Below are 22,250 nucleotides of genomic sequence, written 5' to 3'. Positions count from 1 at the left end.
TATGAGGCGCGTGAATGGGAAATTATTAATCTGCCCATGGCTTTTTCCCTCGGAGCCCACAGAGTCTAACGTGAAAGAAACCCTAACCCAAGTCCGGTTTCTACTGACTAACCAACGGCAGTACTATAATTTGTTCACAAAGAAAATCGTAAATTACAATTAGCCCAGACTCCCCCAGCCTCCTTATATAACCACTTTTGCCTTGCACTAGGTTTGCCGGATCAATCAGCCGAACGGCGCCTTGACATTGTGAGGGACAGAAAATTCTGTAGAGCCGTATGCACCAAATGTCTTCTTCGTCTCCAAGGACCAAATCCATCGTTCAAGATTCTGATGCCTTTCAGAGATCATTTCCGTCGAGATACTCATCCTCGTCGTCATTTGCTTCCTCGACTTCGACCTTCGCCTCCCGCACGTCGACATTCTTCTCGCGCTACTCCACCATCTCCAAGCCCGTCAATCTCCACGGAGTCAGCCCATGCTCTCCCTCGTCGTCGCCGTCGGTACGGTTTTCAATAGAGCGGCCAACCTCTCCCGGCCGTTCTTCGATGATCTCCGTGAGCAAGCAAGCGAACAACAATGCGGTGTCGTCCAGCAAGAAGAAGGCGTACTGCGCGTGTTCCCCAACGACGCACCCGGGCTCCTTCCGTTGCTCTCTGCACAGGACTTCGGTCACGCGGCATGGCCATCACCGTGGAACGGCGACGTATCACCTGAATTTTCGGAGGTCGGCTATGACGAATTCGCTGGTCAGGATCGGAGGAGTTGAAGGTGGTGACTTGGTGAGGAGGGCCTTGTCGGCCCTGATTAGGCCCTCCTCGCACCAGCAGCGGCGCCGAGCCGCGTTCCAGCCGAGGCCGAGCCGCCTCTCGGACATGTCCACAGCCGAGGAATCTTGAATTCAGTCACTGAGTTGACTCGAGAATCACTCGGGAGCTTTTCGTTACCTTGCCAAGTAGCAGGTAGGACAGATGCGGAATTTTTGTAAAGATTTGAGGGGTAGTTGGTACAATAAAAAAAACTCTACAGGAAGAATTTAACAGAATTCTTTTTGGTTAAACAGACAGATCGAGTGAATCTTTGTTTTTTTCTTTTAAATTTGAGTCAGAGATCAAGTTTTTCACTCTTGAAATTGTTAGATGTTAGGAAGTAGCTTTTCCTCGTGAACTGCGTGATGGGATTTCGAATTTGGCGGGCAAATTCGTGGATGTGAATGCGTATATATGAATGCAATTTTTCATTATTTCGTGTAAACAATTTTCTTAAATTTGGATGTATACATTTAGATTGTTGTAGTGAGAATGGTTGAGATGATCATGAGTTTTAGCCAATTTAGAAAGAGAAGGTGTATTTTTATCGTTCTCGATCGTCAAAGATTAAAAGAATATCAGCAATGGAGCATTCTTTATTTTTGGATGGCCTATTAGACTTGCAATGGAGCATGAGAGGAATCGACCAAATTGTCAGTGTTTTTATTTTTTGCTTAATCACAATCATTTTCATCCATATATTGGAAGTCTATCGATCCCAGTATGAATCAATGACAGGTTGGTTGATCCTGGGAATGGTTGGAGTTGGCAGAACAATCTTAGAGTATTGGCAATGGACTAGCCATTGCTAAGTCTAAAATATAACTCTAATATAGTCTTTTAACTATAATATGAACTTCTAGCTAAATTAGTCCACATTGGACGAGCTATTTTAAACTTTAAATAATAATATAATATTATATATTTTAATAATATTTGATAAATTTTTTTTAATATTTTATAAATACACTTCATAAATTAATTAATAACTTTATTAAAAATATAAAATTATTATTTTTCAAATATTTTTTCCTTCAACCTAATTATTCAATAAATATATTTTACCAACCATTCACCTAACAATTATATATTTTTGATCTACCTCATTTAATGTGAATTAATATAAGTATAATTTTTTGAACTACATCATGTAAATATTAACAAAATCACAGGCTATGTGCATCATCCAAGGTCAATGACTAGTGTAGAAATATTAAAATATTCATTTGGCCTCATAATAGTCACTATTTAAACATGGAGAGGTCCTAACATTTACCATAGCTAATATGTCAAACTTTTACACTATAGCTAGGCCAATGCAGCAAGTATTTCTCATATTTCCATTTAATTTGGACTTGCATTGGGCAATGACGAGACCATTGCCAATGCTCCTATGAGCCGCTTGTTGAGTGATGCAACAGTCTTGTGGGTCGAAGGTAATTAGATTCACTCGTTTTTCTTTATTGTCAAGAATGAGGGCAACAACAAGAAGGATTGAACCGGGGTAGTGAAGTTGCGGTGAAGAACGTTTCGTAGGTAGGCATAAATTTACCATATTTGTATTTCTGAACCCAAATTCCAAGTTGTCTCTTTTTGTAAACAATTATATCAACATGTTAAGATTCCCTTTCAATTGTTTTTTGTCCAAAGAGAAAAACATACTAATTAACAATGGCCTGCTGCCTACACCAATAGTAACAATTGACAAACATCAACAATAATAATGAGATATTTTGGTAATTGTCCCCTGCCCCCGAACAAAAATTTTGAAAAAAAATGACACGCACTCACGATGATAATCAATAACTATGCATGAGCCCATGTTTCTAGGGAGGAGACATGCGCATGGCATTGTGGAAATTGAATCTGGAACATGGGTTAAGAGTAGTAGCGTGCTCTTCTGCTGAAAGTCCATTAGTAGAGCAGACTGGGCCTTACTTCTCTACTAAACCTTTATGGCCCAAAGTTTACGAAAGGCCTAACAAAAGCAGATTAAGATGGTGGCGTCTCTTCTTATCGAAGGGTTGATTTTCAGGTATAAGGAATAAGATATTCCCACAGTAGAAAAAATTTCTGCCGGACCGGACCTCCTCCGCCATAAACCCATAAACAGCTTGCAAACCAAGCATTTATGAAAAATTAATTAAATTCGGCATTTAAAAGTCGGTTTCATAGAATTACGTGCTCAATTTGAGCTCTTCCTCTCCTTTCCTCCCAACGTGACCGTTAGAGCCCACATTTTACTATTTTTAATGTGTGACCTTAATTGTTTGAGCTGTCAACTCTCACGTATCATTTTGTCTTATTAAATGCGGTAATATGTGATACGATCTGTTAAGTCAATATAAATATGATATGATAATAGCTAATTTAGATTTAGTCTTAATAGATTCTGATTAAAATAATTTGACCCGTTAAGACACGATTGTTTAACGAATTGATAACATATCAATCTATTTTGATCCGTTATCATTGTTAAGAAAGTTAAAGATACAATTATACACTTTTATCTCAAATTAAAATTGTTATGATTTTAATTTTGATATTTTTATTATTTAAATTGTAATTTTAAACTTGTAATTAGTTATATATATATTTATAGATATTATGATTTTAACATTTTATATAAAATTATGATAAACTTAATCAAGTCAAACATGTTAATTTTATATCTATTTAACCTATTTACATAAGCGGATTATGTTAATTTATTTTGTAGTGTTCATTAACGGGTCGTGTCGTCTTAATCCGATACGTCAATGAATCGTATTATAATTTGAGATTTTGATGTTATGAATTTAATGAGTTGTGTTTGAAGTGACCCATATAATATAATATATATGTCTTAACACGATCCATTAACATGATTTGACAGCCCTAGCCCTACACCCTCAGCTTCCATAATTTTATTCCATTAAAAAAGTATAAATCCTGAATGTGTTTGGCTTACCTCTAGTGCGTCATTAACAAGACATCTCCTGTTCTAATAATTAAGCATTCACACGTGTATTCTCTTCCAACAAATGGTGAAGATTCAAACTCATGGGTTTTAAAACTCTATTTTTCAAGCATATGCCATATGCCCATAATTTTTGTATAGACCAACAATTTGAACAAAATATCTATGGCAGATTACAAATAAAATAGCAAAAATTCCACCAGCAAGATTACCCCAAAGAAGAAATATATATATATATATAACTCACTATTTTATGAGCATAATTATAAAAATATTGATATTTTAAGAATTTGACATGATATCTCCTTTTATTAAAATTATATACTTACATGAATTTTTGTTTTAAATATAAGACTATGAATTTATACATGTCATCATCATTTTTAAATGAGAAATTCAATTATAAATTCTTTTGTCAGTAACCCAAGTTTACACTATTGTCTCAAATTTTCAAGAATAGAATGTAGCATTATAATCAAATTGAGTTCGAAGTTGAGTAGTGCCTTGCCAAACTTTGCTCGATTATTGAAAAATTAAATTCGATTTCAACTCGAACTCGAATAAAGTTTTTTTCTAATGTTCAAACTCAACTTAAATAAGATATTTTTATGTTCAAACTCAAATAGAGATTAATTAAAAATTAAGTGGAGCGCTAGACTTGTTTATTATTGTTTTTAAAAAAATAGTTTAATAAAAAAATAGAAAAAAGCAAAATAACATATTATAATATTTTACTCATATAATACAGTTAGATAAAAATTTATTCTTGCAGTGACAATATTCCACAAAATAGAATTAAATGTCGACAAGACTATATGATTATTTAGCTGATCTTATACGACTCTAATCAATTATATTTATATAAAATAACAATTTTTATAATATTTTATAATTATGCTCATAAAATAATGCATTATATATATATATATATATTTGTACATGTATATATTCCTTTAGGGAGATGTTTGGAAAACAAAATTTTAAAACCCATGAACTGTTTCAATCTCTACCATTTGTTAGAAAAGAATACACGTGTTAATAACACGCTTTGTTAATAGAACATGAGAAGTCCTATTAATAATAAACTGGAGGTAAGCTGAACCCATCGTGAATATACATGACTTGGGTCTTGACATTATCATATTCGACCACAACAAAAATTTGGAGTGTCCCCAACATCATTAATAATTTTACTCCATAAAATGGGCAATTATGCCGAGAAACTAAACAAAATATGTTCATGTATACGACAAATTCACCCCAAAAAGTGGGAATCGTGCTGCACATTTATTGATACGACCATCCCATAAAATTAAAACGACAGCAATTAATTATAGGTTTGGTCCTCTAAACAACAAATCCCGGTCTGTCTTCTCCCTACATCCACAGGTCATGCATTCCAATGCATCTACCCACTTCCCCCAAATGCTTATATTCTCAGCATCACAACAGGATCATTGAGGAATTAGCATGGGTTATAAGGTTTTTTTTAGAAATACTTTGTTATTAGACAACTATATAATCATGAAAAATAGTGATATGAACCTAAGTTGGATCGAACTTAAGTTGTCGAATTCTGTTTAAACTTCATCTTTGACTGAGGGCTGTCCTTGTAGCGTTATAAAGATGTACATTTGGCGATTTGCTGTTCATATTGATCACAGGTCTCACAACTAATAAAATCGCCCGACGCAGCTCCTTCTTCCACGATATCTTGCCGACTCTCTAAACTCGTTCTTTTTCCCATCAGAATGATTTTGACATCTTGTTAGGCAAATTACCCATATGATCTCTTTCTTTCGATCAGAATCCATGCCAAATCTCTCTCTTTTCCATTTGTGACACTTCTGCTTTCCAGCTTACTGTCATACCCCGTGTGTTTTCACTAGGTACATAAGTGACTAATAGTGAACCCAATGCCAAAACTAGTTCTGAAAGCAGGAAGCAGACCGCCATGGGTGGGTTTGGCAGCCGCGGTCTGGGTCGAAATAGCGGCTGGAAATACCTACAACTTCCCACTCTACTCCTCAACACTCAAATCCGTAATGGGCTACAACCAGCAGCAGGTGACGTTGCTTGGAGTGGCCAACGATATTGGAGAGAACGTGAGTATTCTCCCTGGTATTGCCTGCAATAAGTTCCCTCCTTGGGCTCTGCTTTTGGTTGGTGCCTTGCTGTGTTTCTTAGGATATGGTGTTCTATGGCTCGCTGTTTCCCAGACTGTTCAGAACCTGCCTTTCTGGCTGGTAAGCGATCCCTTCATCACTCTATCCCGTTTATCTGGTTATTCCTTATTTAATTTCAAGAGAAGAAAAATCTTTTTCCGATACTATATGAACTCGATTGCCTAAAACCACTAGCTGTTGAGTTAGTTTTGTCCAGGAATTGAAGCTTTTTGGGTACCCGATTTAGGATTCGATCGTTTTGGCATTATTGCTCAAGGGGTTAATTTTTTTTTATGCAAGCCTGTTTGAAATCTGTTGTCTGAGACAACTGACTATTGAGTTTAGTTTTTCCAATACTTTTTTTTATTTGTATTTCTTACGTAACCTCGTACATTCGATTGTTTTGTTGCGGTTGAATCCGTACCGTCCGAATTTAATTGCATGAAAGAACTGTCTCGAAAATGAGATTAATCAAAACATTAGTTTTTAACCTGTTCGTGCATTTGATTGTTTTCAAAATATTGCTGGATGGATTCAATTGTTTGACTGCTTTTGATTTGTCTGCAATAACTGTCTTTGAGCATACATATTTTTCTTTTCTCTTTTCTGGTTTGAAAAATAGGCATAAATCTTTACATACCCATTTTTGAACTTGATCGTCCAATAGACTCCAGTTATTTCCTGAACCGGGTTTGTATGAAAATAGAGTTTTGGTGGTTTATGCATGAAGTTCCGTTGATGATTGCTTGATCATAGTACTTCATGTGTCTGGATGTTGCAAACATCTACTGGTCTACACCTTCTGTTTGATTCTTGGGTATTGCAAAATATCACTTCAAGGCCACATATACCTAGTGATGGATGAAATCTTGTTTTTTTCTTTTCTTTTAATCAGTAAATAAACATTTTATCAATGAGGAATAGCACGGCCCAGGTAAACGGGACATATACAAGAGCAACACTTGGGCATGATTGCCTAAGCATACAAGGAATTCATGAATATTCAAACCATTGGAACCTGTTACAATCGACCAATGGAGTAAGGTGTTATAAAAGAGAACTATAAGCTCATCCATTGATCTGTGATCGCTTGGATCTACAAATCTTCTTTCTTTCCTCTCCCTCTAAAGACAACCATAGACAAATGGGAACCAAAGCTCATCCATTGAGTGCTCACGATGGATGGAATCTTTTACACATTGATATTTTGAATTTTTATTGCTTCTTTTCAAGTTAACACATTCCCCTATTTTTGGGTGCTCTCTCTCTCTCTCTCTCTCTCTCTCTCTCTCTCTCTCTCTCTCTCTCTCTCTCTCTCTCTCTCTATATATATATATATATATATACATATATTTGGGTTTAGTCGATTTTAATCCTGTTATCTGCATGCAAGCTACAGAGCTATGCAGGTCATTTACCCAGCTGTTTGCAATCACTGCTAATTTCAATTGTTTCCATCATAACATCTCATGCCTTAAATTTCTGTGATGCACTTTGCATTTAGAATCCTGTTATTGTTATATACATATCCCTGCCCACTTAAGGATATGTAGTTATAATGTGCATCTCCAATGGCAGTTATGGCTTGTGCTATGTATTGGCACCAACAGCTGTGCATGGTTCGGCACAGCTGTCCTTGTAACCAACATGAGAAACTTCCCTCGCAGTAGGGGCACAGTTTCTGGCATTCTCAAAGGTTATATCGGGATCAGTGCTGCAGTGTATACAGTAATATGCGGTATGGTGCTACATGACTCAGCTTCAAATCTATTGTTATTCCTTGCACTTGGGATTCCTTTTTTATGTCTAGCCATGATGTACCTTATTCGGGCTTGTACTCCAGCATCTGGAGAAGACTCTTCAGAGCATGTTCATTTTATTTTCACACAAGTTTCTAGTGTTTTGCTTGCCATCTATCTCCTCTTGACCACAGTGATAAGTGACACAGTTTCTCTAAGCGGCACTGTTTCCTACATTTTAGTTGCCATAATGGTTATACTTCTGATGTCCCCCCTTGTAATTCCTGTGAAAATGACATTTTTTCCTGCAAAGAAACTGGGTCCCCCTGTTGATTCTTCAGATGATTCAGTTGGTTCAACCCAAAAAGATCCTTTATTAACACCAACTTCGTCACCTACGCATCTTGGATATTTCCATGAGAGTGAAGATGCTTCAGATGTAGAAACACTTCTTGCTGTTGGGGTGGGGGCAGTGAAGAAGAAAAGAGGCCCCCGTAGGGGGGAAGATTTCAAGTTCTGTGAAGCTCTAATCAAGGCTGATTTTTGGCTTCTTTGGTTTTCATACTTTCTTGCGGTTGGTCCAGGAATAACAGTTCTAAATAATCTGGCTCAGATTGGGGTTGCATTAGGTGTTGATGACACAACCTTGTTGTTGTCTCTCTTCAGCTTTTGCAATTTTGTGGGTCGTCTTGGTTCGGGTGCTGTTTCTGAACACTTTGTCAGGTCATTACTTGCTGCCTTTGATTTAATTGGTCATAGACTAGTTCAGAATATGATTCCTCCCTCTCTTTTCAATTGGTTACTTGTTTTTCTCTTATACACAATTGAACCTTTGATTCCTCTGTGTTTTGAAAGGGAATATTTTCTTGCTACTTTGTAAGGCCATGATTTTCACTGGATATGAGACTGTTTCTTGCAGGTCGAGAACACTTCCTCGCACATTTTGGATGATATGTGCACATATTGTAATGACCATATCTTTCCTTCTATATGCATTATCCCTCACTTCTACTCTCTATATTGCTACTGCTCTACTTGGAATCTGCTATGGTGTTCAGTATTCTACGATGGTCCCAACCGCCTCTGAGATTTTCGGCTTAAAGCATTTTGGCATAATATACAGCACCATGGCATTAGGCAATCCTATTGGTGCAATCCTTTTCTCAGCTCTGCTTGCTGGTTATGTATATGATACGGAAGCTGCCACACAAGGAGGGCCTACCTGTTTAGGTTCCAATTGCTTCAGGCTCACTTTCCTGGTTCTGGCTGGAGTTTGTGGGCTGGGCACCATCTTGAGCATAATTCTGACCATTAGAGTGCGACCAGTCTACCAACTGCTTTATGCTGGTGGTGGTTTTCGACTTCCTCAAAATACAAACCACTGATGATATCGGTTTCCATGTTCCCGAGCTGCGATGATTGAGGTGTTCCAATGTTGTAGACGTATGCTTCCATAAAGTTAACTACCAAGGGAATATCCGAGGTGTGCCTTTGCAAATGTACTACTAGTACTTGTGTGAAAATCTGCTGAGCCTCCCTCACCCCTATCGGGGAAGCTTCAATCGAAGTCATTTGTTATTATTACAAAATAAAGTTTGGGGGGCTTAAGTGTAGATGCCTCGTATTCATATCGACATTTGTTACATTAGCCTTTTGAGGAACAGTACTGATTATCTATCAACACAATCACATTCCATTTTTTACATAAATCCAGCTGCTACATCTTTAGCTTAGTTAGTGTGCTATCAGCTCACGTACAATGCGAGACTCCATAGAATTCTGAAACTACATTTTATATGAATCCTCTTGGTTTGATTTCCATGTCATGTGGAACAATTTCCTTTTTGTTTTTGGGTTTTTTTTCTAACCTCTTGCCCTCTTTGAACGGAGCCTGATTTCCAATTCTAATATGTCTAGGAAGTGTACTTCCATCCTCAAGGGAAAACTACGCTAGAATGCTTTCAAGGCAATTTTTTACTCATTGCAATCCAGCCCGTTTGCTAAATATTTCTCGACTAAAATGACCGAAGACGGGACAGATCCCAGATGGATCAACTAGTGTACTCTTCTTTTATGACAATCGAATTACATTTGGGTCAATTCAATTTTTTCGACTCAGAAAACTCTTATTCACACGTTTCATATTTACTCGATGGGTAAAAATGATCAACTGGCGTGAATTTGTCAAGGTAAAAGAAACTAAAAGTCGTACAGAGTAATTTTCACCAACTCATATGAATAAGTTGTGTCGGTCGTCGTCATAAAAAAATAAAAATAGATGCAGTTAACCATTCTTGAATCTCAGTAGGGTGGGTCACTGGGGTGAAAGCACTGGACATTGCACGTTATCATTCTGCTCATGATTCACGAACACATTAATACAAGTGCTCTTTTTTTTTCCCTATCTTTCGATAAAGTCATTACATACAAAAGCAGGGGGAGACAGTCTCATTACTGAAGCAGACCCTTCGGTGCTAAAGTCTGTGATCTGGATGATCCCACCACTAATGAAAAAAAAAAAACTAGAAAGATAAAACAACGCTCTTCTGAAACACAACCAAAACTCTCTGGTGGAAGAACCCAAAAACCCATCTCTCACCGTTGAATTAACTCCACCCCCCCCCCCCAAAAAAAAAGAACGAAAAGAAAGATCAAATGCGAAAAACAAGAGGAAAAACAGAACAGGGAGGGAAAACTCAGGTGGGCTTCAAATCCTGAAACATGGTGTCCCACCTCATCTCTTCAGCACCGGCGGACAAGTACCCGTCATCGTTGCCGTCCATCTTTTCCTCCTTACGGAGATCATACCCCAAAGGGCTCGAAAAACTATCTAACCGAAGAGGCCCTGAAGCAAACACCATAGGACTCCCATTTGTGAGCAACAACCTCTCTTGTTTTACCGTCGTCAATGTTTTGTTCCTCTTCAACATGGCTCCCTTCCGTCTTGTTCCATAACTAGGCCTCGGCACAAGCACCAGAGCCGACTCCTCGCGGCGAATCCATGTGCGGATGCAGTTAGCCAAGCACCTTTTTGTCTTCCTCATGGCGACGAGAAGCCTTGATATGGAACGCGGGCTTCCTCCCTTCTCCTTCCTAGCAAGCTTGAGGATTTCTAGCCTGTGCTTGGCTATGGAAATCCCCATGCTTTGGAGAAACTCATGGTTGAAATAACTTATGTCTTCTTCTTCAAGCTCATTGTGAGCAAAAGCGAGACCGTACTCGTAAACCAGAGACGGCTCGAGGCCGGTTTTAGATAGCCATGAGAACCAATCCATGGCTGGCTACGAATGATGCGAATGTCTGTTAATTTTGTCTGTGATAATTTGAGAGATGAGAGATGTGTGTGTATATATATAAAAAGTTGAAGCCTTGAGGGTTGGAGATATCGTTAAAAAAGAGGGCGATCATGAAGTTGAGGGTGACTTGGACTTTTTTTGGATCTGGTTTTCTCTTGTAAATTGGATGTTAGTTGAAGCTTGAGAGTGACTAAAGAAAAAAGAAAGAAAGTGGTGTGGGGTCTGCATGGCCATGTTCCCTCTATAAAATTGGGCTAAGTGTAATGAAACTTTGAGGAGTGAGACCAGGGTTCCTTCCTCGTGGAAGTTTTTGCCATCAATCACGGCTTGGCCGAAAGGGTAATCCGTGCGTGTGACACGCACTACTTGTTTTTTCCCAGTGTGAAGTTGCGAGGAAAGTGGGAAAATACATTGGCCAAAGATGGAGACAAGGGTCTGATTAGACAAAAACCAAGCAGTTTCTGTTCATCTCTACCAAACTTTAATGAAATACATGATATGATTGATGGAATTCCCTTAATTAGTTGACCTATATTACTGACTCATCATGTTATGGTTTTTCTTCTTTTTTATTCGGCTACCCGTATCATGGGCACACATATATAGGCATGCACTACAAGCCCATTCTCCAAATTTATAATTTCAAAGGATTTGATAAATTCTAGATCCACCAATATTTCCACTGATCATTAATACCACGAAAGCCACTTCACAATTCGATTCATTCAAAATTCAATGCTTGAAGTTCGAAGAGATTTTTCGAAGTATGGTCCTTAACATTGACATGGCCCAATTGACAGTAGAGAAAAAAAAAATACAAAAAAAAATTGACAACAATACAATAGACTGATTACTTAATGTTTACAGTATTCATAATGTAGAAAAGCTATCTGTTCCATATCTATATGAGAATCTGGCTTCTTTCGGCTACTCAAAAAGTAAGAACGCTCGAAGAATATTTTATTTGTAGCCTAGAGGCCAGAGGGGTACTTTACATGATTAATTAATTACTTATAGCTAATTCTGGCTATATTAATTATATCTAATTAATGGGGCCACTTAGAACATAATATGGTCTCGATCATGAGATTAAGTCCTTAATTTGTGCATACTTTTGATAGTACTGGTTACCATTTACCAATCATGCATGCATGCGCTAAGAAATTTCCTACCAAAGGAATTGATATCGTAAAGAATCCTGCAAAGGGTGTTTTTTAGCTAATTTTCCACAAGTAAAAGCTAGCTAGCTTCCCGCATGACTACAGCTAGCTAGTGGGAAATAGCTGTAATTATCTGGGGAAAAATACTCTTCTTCTTTTTTTCCCCATTCTTTTATAGTTCATATAGAGTAAGCTGGCAACTTAATAGGAACCTGAGAATTTCAAGAGCATGATCTGCTAGTGATTCGTTTGAAAATTTGTTTAATAGATGGATCCCTTATAGATAGCTGGCTCATGATCAGTAGTACGAACAATTGTCTCAAAAGGCACGTACGTACTATACTACTACTAGTGCTAGCTGCATATATGTATGCATATCATCTATAAAGTTTTGTTTGTCTCCCAACTTTTTCACATGCGCGCGGCCTTGTATATCACGTACTAGTTACTTTTTCAACTATTACTTAAAAGAGATCTGCAGGTACTTGTAACTTACTTCACAAAAGCCCTACTTAATTGAGTTTGCTTGGTAGCAGGAGTTCATTATTAATACTATTACCTTGTGAATGAGAGGTGTTCTCTTGGGGGTAAAACAAACTACTTTTTTCTTCATAATAATGAGAAAAGAAGATCATCATGCGTACGACGACCTAGACCTAGTACGTTAGTTTCAGGTCCACATGAATCGAATCTAATCAGCATGCATGCATGCATGTTTATGGAACAGGATAACGCATTTTTTAATTACACGCCCGTGAATTCGCTCTTTTTTGTTTTGATATCACGAATCTTCATGGTTTCCTTATATATATATATATATATATATATATATATATATATATATTTTAAGCTAATAGTTTTATAGATAAATTAAAGGTTACATGATATATAAGATTCAATAGGTTAGGAGTCCCCGACAATCATTCTAATTTTAAAGTAAACAAATACAACACTATTAAAAAAAAAAAAAAGATGGATATAGAGTTAACAATTGATTTTCACCCATTTTTCACTAAAAAAAAGTCGCTTGAAACGGTTTTTGAATAGTCTGATAAACAGACTATTAAACTGTGACAAAAAGTCACAGTGAAATAATGTGTGCTACAACTTATTTGTCTGGACTAGCTATAAGAGTCTTCTATGACCACTTTATCTGGCACGTGTGGATCACGCACCACTATAAGAAAAGAAAAGCGGTGGTTGGACCTAAGAGATCCGAGGCCATTAATCCCAATGGTGCCACGTGTGAAACTCACGTGCCGCTCTTTTGAGCAGTTTTCTTCGACCATTCAACAGATCAATGGCTAGGGCATCTGCTAGCATGGCGCATGGTGGTTGTAGGTATCTAGTAGGCAGTAAATGGACACTTCTTAGTGTTATGGGGTGGAGACAAAGAAAAGATGTGTGGGTAAAGAGAAAAGGCTGTGGAACGAATTACAGATCATGAATTAATAAGGTAATTACAGATTATGATCATCATGAAATTAATATCGAATAACTTGCATGGTCCAAAGACGACTCATGATCAGCCTGCTCGTGAATTAAAACATTAATTTCCATTTAATCTTATATTAATATTGTCTATAGATCAACAAAAATAGAATATTATACGCATATATATATATATATATATAAGAACTGATATACATTAATCCGACCGCGAACATCATGATTAATTAATTAGTTAGTGAAGGGGGCAAACTGACACTAGGTTTGGTACTTGTAATTATTATTAATGTCGCTGGAAGTGCATGGACATCATAATTGAATCTGAGCGAGAAGTTTACGTACTAGTGATCATGTGAGGCTACCTCCCTCTTCTACACCTAATTAATATTCCTGTTTGTATAAATAAAATCATACGTACGTGCACACCATAACAAGGGGTGTTGCAAGGATATTGCTCAAATAAAATTAAGTGAGATACGCGCCTTCTTCCATCAAGAAGTTGTTTTAAACAAGATAGATAGATCCCAATTACCTTCAATTAATATTGTTTTAAGATCCTCCGTTCTAATTCAAGCATAGCCTCAAAATTAAAAATGTCAGAATTAGTTGACCTCATAATTAAGTCAGAACAAAATTAGGAAAACCTTATATATAAGAAACGATCGTTGACCGGAGAAATTATGGGGTTTTTTCTCTGTTAGAGAGAGAGAGAGTAAAGTCATACCCTTAAATTATAGCAGAAATAGTTTACTTGATAAAAGAATAGTTAAGGAAAATGTGTCATAAAAAACAAATACATTAATATATGGGCGGCAGGCTTGCACTGTTGACTCTAATTACAGATTAGGGAAAGGGTTTTCTTGTGTTTTTAGGTCATAGGCATAGATCATAAGTAAAGCTAATTAATTTAATTGTTTTGTAATGATCCAGTACCGAGTCCTGAAACGGCCTGGCCTGAAATTTGACAAAACAGAATGATGAGCTTCTGTACCATGCATGGTGAAGGGGATCGTGCGCTTGCATGCCAAATGGGTCAACAATTCAGAATTTCAGATCATGGATATATGATCTCCAAGTTTTGTGAAATTTGTTTCCAATGTTTACTGTGGGAGTTGATTTCTCCATTTTTTTAAGGCCTGTGTTCTTGTGGGGATTATTGGTCATTATAAGCTCAGTTGTTGAACAGATTACCTTCACTTTTAATGTCCTAATGGATTAGGAGGTGAAAATGTCCTGCTTTATTGGACGAAACCATATCAATCTCCAAATTATGCCAGTTTGGGGCAGGGTGTTACTAGTGGTCATGCACTCGTGATCCCATATGGACGATAACTTTTTCCAAGTTTTTTGTTTTCAATATCTTCCTAGGGTGGTTGAGGAGCAAATCTGCATAAATACATCCACTGCACTCGCTCAGTCGGTAGGTTTGGTGACCGACCTCCATTTTAACCGCATCGGCCACACGAGTCAACGACGATCGTTTTGAAACGGTTTATTACTGAGCACCACTGATCCCAACAGTCTAAAATTGGGCTGTCTTAGCCATAGTCCTCATGATTATCCTTTCTTGTTGGAGCCATTTGGCCCATTTCAATCAAAAGATTGTGAAGTTTGGGGTCAGAGAATGCCAATATGGAAAAGGGAAAACGACATTAGCCTCATTGAGATTTTGCGAAAATGCGCCATTCTGTGGATTACACACTAACCTCTCTGAATCTATAAAAAATAAAAATATTGTACTGGTCACCCTTAAGGTACCATAACAAAATTGAGGTATCGAATAATGTTCAAAAACCAAGGAGAAATGTTCTGGAGCTCTCTTCATACATGGACTGAGACCAGTTAGTTAACATTGATGAAGAATTACTATGACATGATAACAAGAGCACAAGAAGACAAATATTGGGCCAAGAAACAAAAAATGATGCTTGGTAATGCAAGTTTTTCAGTATTCATTAGAGAAGCTGTTTTGTTTCTAAAGCATACAGTTACAACTTACAAGAGCATCACCCAATAAGAAATAAACGTCGTGGAACTGAGGAAAAGTATGGCATGTCAATCCCCGGAAAAGTTTACATGCGGAGGCTACATCGAAGAAGATTCTCCTCTCAACATTCTTGACATGTCAATTCAACCTGTTACAGTTCTTCTACAGCATAAAAGACATCATATTTGGAACATTACCATGATGGTTTGACCTTTCAATCGCACATATTGAAGCAATGTATTATTAAAAGTCCCTGGCCAAAGACCCATCCGTCGTGAAAAAGGTCATCCAATTTCATTTGATCCTTCAAACTTGCGTGGAAAATTAAGCAACATTGAACAGAGAAGCCGCGCCCATAACTGCATAAATTTTCCAAATCAACACCAGCAAAAACCAATCCCATCATCACCATGAAAAAAGTCATTCGGATTGGCTTTTGATGCCATAAATATTTCCGATCACTCCAACAATGCCGACTACTATGGCCAATGTTAACATCAACCAGGACAAGAAATTTTCACCAATGCTCAAACCACCCCCATGCGGACCTAACCTTAATGCTATAAGAGACGGAAATATAAACCCCAATGACATTCCCGTAGTTGCCCCTGTAAACTTGAAAGCAGTCCAAATGTTGGGAATCATAGTGGATCCAAAATAAATAAGTACCAATAAAATTGCTGTCAAACCTAAAGACCTCTTCCTACTCTCTAAGAGTGGAGCAGATCCCTCAAGCAGCAAAGCATCCACTGTTTGCCGTAGGGAAAAATGAACAACTGGGAAAACAAGAACTAAATGAAGAATGTATCCAACCCGGACGATATAGTTCAATGCTGAACTGAAACGAATCCCAAGGTCCTCATCAAAATTGGTCAGTACATCAGATTCAGTACCCTGCCCAAATAATAGATACCCTGATACGGCGGTAAAAGCATAGACCACAATGCAAACTGCAGTCGTGATCCTCCCCACCCGGTTCATCTTCTGGGGAGACCGCCCTTCAAGCTCATTATATATGGGCTGGACATTGAAATGACAAACATAAGCATTTGTCATAATGGGAATCACCACAAGCAAGTCCAGAATAGCCTTCTTTGACCCAAAATCCGGACCCATCCTTGGAGCGTCAATTTTTCCTTCGACAAGCTTGATAAGCGCAATAACACAAGCAACCACAACAAACACGATGGCAAGAGCCACTGAAGCAGCCGAAGTCAAGCTCAGTGAATCAATCCTCTCTAAAACACAAAGCGGTGCAAGAAACACAACAACCGCAACCAATATCACCAGCTTCCTCTGATCCCACACCCCATTCCCCAACCACTGATCGAATACCCCGACATGATGAAGTGACCCCGACATCACATCCCCCATTATAATCAAATACACGACCAACACGCCTGCATTATTCACAATTATACAACTCTCCAAAAATATCCTCGCGGGCTTCCCCATCGCATGTTGCACAACTTCGCCGTACGATTAGGCCTTACACAAGACTGAAAACCTCACTAACAATTCGACGCTAATTTCCGACAAAATACCCATAAGGATTATCAAAACAAAACCGGGAATCAATCCAAGAACCTTCATTGCGGCCTGTAGGGCCATAATTCCAGCCCCAATAATTGTAGTAGTTAGATTAAAGACGGCACTAGAGATTCCAGGCCCAGTTTTAGACCCACCATCAATAAGAGGATAATTATCAAAATCAAGATCACGATCATTATCAAAACCATCATCCCTATCATTTACATTCTTGGAAGAATATAGGTAGCCTCTTTCTTCATCAAAAGGGAGTAATTTGACAAGGGTTTTGAGAGGGGATCTAGCGCTATGAAGATTATTGTGGGATTGTATTTCTACATACGAGTTTTTGGGTATAATTGAATAAGTGCTATCCATCTCTAAATTATAAAACAAGTGCAATTAATAATAGGCGATCTCCGAAAGAATCGGCAGATCTTAGCAAGGGGAAATGGATGAAAAAGCTTAGACCAGATTGGAGAGGGAGAATTTTGCACTGAAGGGTTAGAAATGGGTTGTTAAAACCGCAGGCATCAGGGTCAAGGTTTTCTCTCTCTCCGTCTCTTTATGCTGGTTGATGGAAGAGGAGTTTTATTATATATAAATAAAATTATGTATTAATTTATGTATTAATATTAATTTTTTTATATTTAAAATTTAAATTAATATAATTTTTAATAAAATTTATTTTTTGATTAATTACATTAGATTAATATACATATTAATATATAATTATACTTATAATTAAATTTTTCAATAAAAGAGACGGAGGAAGAGAAAGAACAGAAAGTTAGATCTTCTCGGAGAGAAATAGGTTTTGCTATTGGTTACCACAGACCAATCGTACAGTTTTTCATTAGTAGAGTTGTTGTTTTGTTTTCAAAAGAGTGGAGACTGCCACGTCATGAATGATCAATATTGATCGTGCCATGTCAACTAGAGCCATTCGAGATAATGATGTGGCATTTTATGATACATAACTTTTGGGCCACCATTTGTGAACACGTGTAATATAGAAAATTCTATATACTTAACATGTGACATTTATTATCTAAAAAAATTATATATACCATATTATTATATCACTTTCATGTAAAATGTGATAAATTTATCACAATTAAATTATCTATATTTCATTATTTTTTATCATTTAATTATAATAAATATGTCACATCTTTCATAATAAAATGATGATATAATATATACCATTACTTGTATACATAAATAACATGATGCATGCAAAGTTCGAACAATAACATGTGGTATCTAATGATGTGGGAGAGACAACAATGTGACATTAATCCATTTGGTTTTATTGCCAATCTCTGCTTAACCAAAGTGAGATAATTAGACTCCCAAAAAAAAGGTAAGATAATTAGAAGGAGGAATGGTGCAAAATGCTCTAGGGGTTGTTAGAATAAAAGCCACTAAATAATCCCAAAAAATATATTTATATAATGGACCCCGATGGATAATTTTTTTTTTTTTCTATATACTGATTTTGTAATAAAAAAAATGAATTTTAAATTTAAAAGTACAATCCAACTGCATCACCATTACCCATGCAATAATTTAATTTTCCCTATTTTATATAGATGTGGATAATAAAGTTGGTTGGGTCACTCACTTACTGTAGGCCGTGGATCTGCTAAAATATATGCTTGGGCCACCTTGATACCTTTAGCCCAGCCCACAGAGCTAAAAAGACATATAAACCCATCGGCCCAAAAAAATAGAACTAGTTGCCTGCACGGCTACATGTCTTGAAGAGTTTTACTAAGTATAAACAAGTTCGTGCACCAATTTGCTTACCGATTACTGTTTTTATATAAAATATATATATATATATAATTTTGAAAGAAGAAGAAAATTTTTTATCTCATAAAAATTATTTCTATCTTCAATTCATATCGTTTTGTTAAACATATACCTTATATATCAATATCAATGCGCAAATTAATACACAAACTCTGCTTACAATAAGATTTTTCCCTTTTGGAATAAGCAAACGAGATGAAGTAATTCCATCGCACACTCAATCCACACCACAAACCGTAGCTTGTTCTTTGTTTGTGTACTTTTTTTCTAGTTCAATAAATTATTTCTTTCATTATATCGTATTTTTTTTTGTTGGGCATGATAATATATCTGTTAAAGATGTGTTCTACACCACTAATACAGATAACCTGCAACAAAATAAGAAGACGGCACGAAGTGCTTAATAAAACTCCGATGCCTAAGTTAGAAAGAAGTAGTCTTAATATCAGTTTGTGAGAGAGAGTAAATACGTCATATTCAGGTGTTATTTACATGAGCGTGATGAGAATGATAACAACTAGTCTTTATAATTTATCTTAGAAACTCTTCGAGTAAAGTTGAGTGAGCACTTTCATGATTAATCGAATGTGTTATATATTCTCTATTCTCTCTTTTATGAATATATATTCTAGTACATTTGATATTTTCTATGCATATAAGTCTATGTCCTTTTCTCCTATATTTTATTTTATTTTATTTTTTACATGGAATATTATTAGTTTACCCTTCGCTTTAAAATACTCATCTGCATGCACTTCTTCACAGGGTTATAAACTTGGCTATCAGTTTTACGATTCCTCGTCCATATTCATAATTCTCACGACTTTCATTTCATATATATATGCCTCTTCAAGAATTCTTATCCAAACTGTAAGCTGAACCTGTTAGAGAATACAGCCGTTCTTAGATATTTTTAACTATTATTTATCATTATTAACAAACAATAATTTAATATTATTTATAAAATATTAATTACTATTCATAAAATATTTTACTATTATTTATATATCATTTAAGATACTTTTAATATCCAAGTTGTATAATAAATTTATTTTCATAAATATTATTAGATAAAGAATTAATAATAATAATAATAATAAAGTGGGGCAAGTATTAGATCAATCTTGTTCGATTCTTCACGTTAAAACAAAAGCTTTTATTTCCCACGTGATCAAATATATAATATGCTTCAAAATTCAAATGCCCGACTTTGTAAGATAATAAGTTAATACAGTATTTATTTTAGTACTAATATTATATACAATTTTAACGTACGCATTGTGTGATTATTGTGTACTTTTTAAAAATAAATAAATAAATAGTCTCTATTATCTATAACCCATATCAGTTGGATCAACCCTCATAGCGTTTAATTTCATACTTGGACTCTTTAATATGTGGGCTTATACCTTCAAAGCCCTAAATATCTCTTCCAATATCTTACCTCGTCCTTAATTAAAATAAGGATTAACTTTATTATAATTTTATTCATATGGTACGGGTCATATTCATTTGTTAAACTATGCTTTAAAAAGTCTACACTTTGTAGGCCTTATGTTTAAATATAGGTGTCTATAAATTTAGACACGTTACCATCATATTATAATCATATTGATTGATGTGATTTCCTTTTAGGTTTACGTGATTAAAACGTAGAACTCTCAACGACTACTCAAGGAAGGAAGGCTAAGAAAATATTTTAAAAATATATATGTGATCTCTAAGGACAGGGGTTTCTATCATAATCTAAACCCATTTTTTCTGTGATTTCTGGTGATCATTTCTTCCTTGGTTTCTACAAAGAGTGTCCTCGGGGTAGCAAGTCAAGCAAGTAGGAGGTAGAATGATGACTTTTTTTTTTTCTTTTTTTTGACAATTTTTTAACTATAAAAAATTATATAAAAATAAATATAAAAATTGATTTGATTTGATGTGATACATCAAATTTTAAAATTATTTTTATTATAAAGTAAATTTCATAAAATCATCTTAATTTATAAATTTATTTTATATAATTTTTTAATATCTGTAATAATTTTTTTGAAAGCCCTAATTATCAAATAATATAAAATGATGACGTTTCTGTCAAACCTTAATTAATTAATACTTGTTAGTCAAACAAATTAGGATGAACAAATTAGGTTTGACGAGGATTGACATTATCCTAATAATAATTAACACCTGTCTTAGACACAGTCGATGTGCCTTTTTTCTTCTGGTAAAAACTTGGCTGAAATTTCCCTTCAACTTCCTTGTAAAATAGAGAATGTTATGGTAATATGGTGGGGGCGGGCGGGCGGGCGCATGGTGGCATGCAGCATGAAATTAAAAAGTCGGGTGACAGTACCCATGCATGATGCTAAAATGCCAGTGTCAGATGACCTTTTCAAAGTTGAATGATAGGTGACTCGCCTGTTTTATATGCTAAGAAACATTAAAAATTTTGATAATGACAATCACCCACCACGACAGAATTTATACGTCATGTCGGCAACGATCGTTTTCTTTCAATTCTTTGTTTGTTATTTATATTTAAATCATTAATTTTGGACTTACCTTTACTTAATATATACAACTACTATCACATTCAACATATTATTATTCATTCAATACCCCAACAACAACAAGTTTTGGAACAGCCTGAAAAATTTTTAACTTTTTCTTTTTTTATAATTATAATAAATATTTCAATAATCTGCCTATTGACAAGTAAGATTTGTAAGATATGATATTTGCAGTTTTAAAAAATTTATATAAAATAAATATTTTTTAAAATAATAAATCTTATTTTTTTAAAAGTTGAACATCTCATAAATATATCTAATGTTATTAATAAAAATCAAACTTTTAAATACAAGACATGTCAATTCGTAACAAGATACAAGGAATGCGTTTCTGTCATCTGATAATATCATATTATATATGGAGAATAGTCGTGTTGCATTTAGCCTTCAACGTGTAAGAATTTTAATTGGGTAAAGGCTAAAAAACAAAAATGGGGTCTAATATTTTGACGGTCACTCGACATATATATATATATATCTTTGGTAGTGGGCAACAATTTCTCTCTCTCCCTCTCCCTTTGTCTTTATCTTTTTTCTCGTCCCCACCTCTCCTTTGGAATCATATCATAATGTCAATATTATATATATTTATATATCCACCGTCAATATCTCGCATGCAGTTGATCAGTAGAAACTCGAGAAAATAAAGAAACTTGAAATTAAGCTCATCATCTCGACCAGTACGTACATGAAAAGAGATGATCATATGATCATGGGGCCCTTTTTATTGCAAAATTTATAGTGGGATTCAAGTTGCATCAAAGTCCAAAATAATTA

General features: G+C 35.8%; 4 protein-coding genes across 4 annotated transcripts; 2 read left to right on the top strand and 2 right to left on the bottom strand.

Annotated features, from left to right (window-relative positions):
* The first annotated feature begins 28 nt into the window (after positions 1 to 28).
* LOC122284695 lies at positions 29 to 1,254 on the top strand. The gene has a single exon (XM_043095310.1). The coding sequence runs from the start codon at positions 279 to 281 to the stop codon at positions 897 to 899; it is 621 nt and encodes a 206-aa protein (XP_042951244.1). The 5' UTR covers positions 29 to 278; the 3' UTR covers positions 900 to 1,254.
* A 4,086-nt stretch (positions 1,255 to 5,340) lies between these two features.
* On the top strand, positions 5,341 to 9,381 carry LOC122284663 (protein NUCLEAR FUSION DEFECTIVE 4). The gene is made up of 3 exons (XM_043095308.1): positions 5,341 to 6,014; positions 7,512 to 8,395; positions 8,592 to 9,381. Exons 1-3 carry the CDS (start codon positions 5,685 to 5,687, stop codon positions 9,055 to 9,057), a joined length of 1,680 nt encoding a protein of 559 aa, XP_042951242.1. The 5' UTR covers positions 5,341 to 5,684; the 3' UTR covers positions 9,058 to 9,381.
* A 609-nt stretch (positions 9,382 to 9,990) lies between these two features.
* Positions 9,991 to 11,149, bottom strand: LOC122284679. The gene has a single exon (XM_043095309.1). The coding sequence runs from the start codon at positions 10,945 to 10,947 to the stop codon at positions 10,369 to 10,371; it is 579 nt and encodes a 192-aa protein (XP_042951243.1). The 5' UTR covers positions 10,948 to 11,149; the 3' UTR covers positions 9,991 to 10,368.
* Positions 11,150 to 15,502: 4,353 nt separating this feature from the next.
* Positions 15,503 to 17,680, bottom strand: LOC122284647 (amino acid transporter AVT6E). Its single transcript, XM_043095307.1, is given in 1 exon segment — positions 15,503 to 17,680. A coding segment is annotated over 1 exon segment (1,485 nt). The 5' UTR covers positions 17,470 to 17,680; the 3' UTR covers positions 15,503 to 15,984.
* Positions 17,681 to 22,250: the final 4,570 nt, after the last annotated feature.

The sequence above is a fragment of the Carya illinoinensis genome, chromosome 1 (genome assembly GCF_018687715.1).
Source record: "Carya illinoinensis cultivar Pawnee chromosome 1, C.illinoinensisPawnee_v1, whole genome shotgun sequence".
NCBI lineage: Eukaryota > Viridiplantae > Streptophyta > Magnoliopsida > Fagales > Juglandaceae > Carya > Carya illinoinensis.
Note: the sequence above shows the minus strand (reverse complement) of the source record. Positions and strands in the feature narration are given on the sequence as shown.

Bases quoted from the DNA above. Each gene is read 5' to 3' on its own strand.
- LOC122284679 (XM_043095309.1), bottom strand. From the start codon at position 10,947: ATGGATTGGTTCTCATGGCTATCTAAAACCGGCCTCGAGCCGTCTCTG.
- LOC122284663 (XM_043095308.1), top strand. From the start codon at position 5,685: ATGCCAAAACTAGTTCTGAAAGCAGGAAGCAGACCGCCATGGGTGGGT. The intron at 6,015-7,511 runs GTAAGCGATCCC...CTCCAATGGCAG, and splicing joins AGAACCTGCCTTTCTGGCTG to TTATGGCTTGTGCTATGTAT. The intron at 8,396-8,591 runs GTCATTACTTGC...TGTTTCTTGCAG, and splicing joins GTTTCTGAACACTTTGTCAG to GTCGAGAACACTTCCTCGCA.
- LOC122284695 (XM_043095310.1), top strand. From the start codon at position 279: ATGCACCAAATGTCTTCTTCGTCTCCAAGGACCAAATCCATCGTTCAA.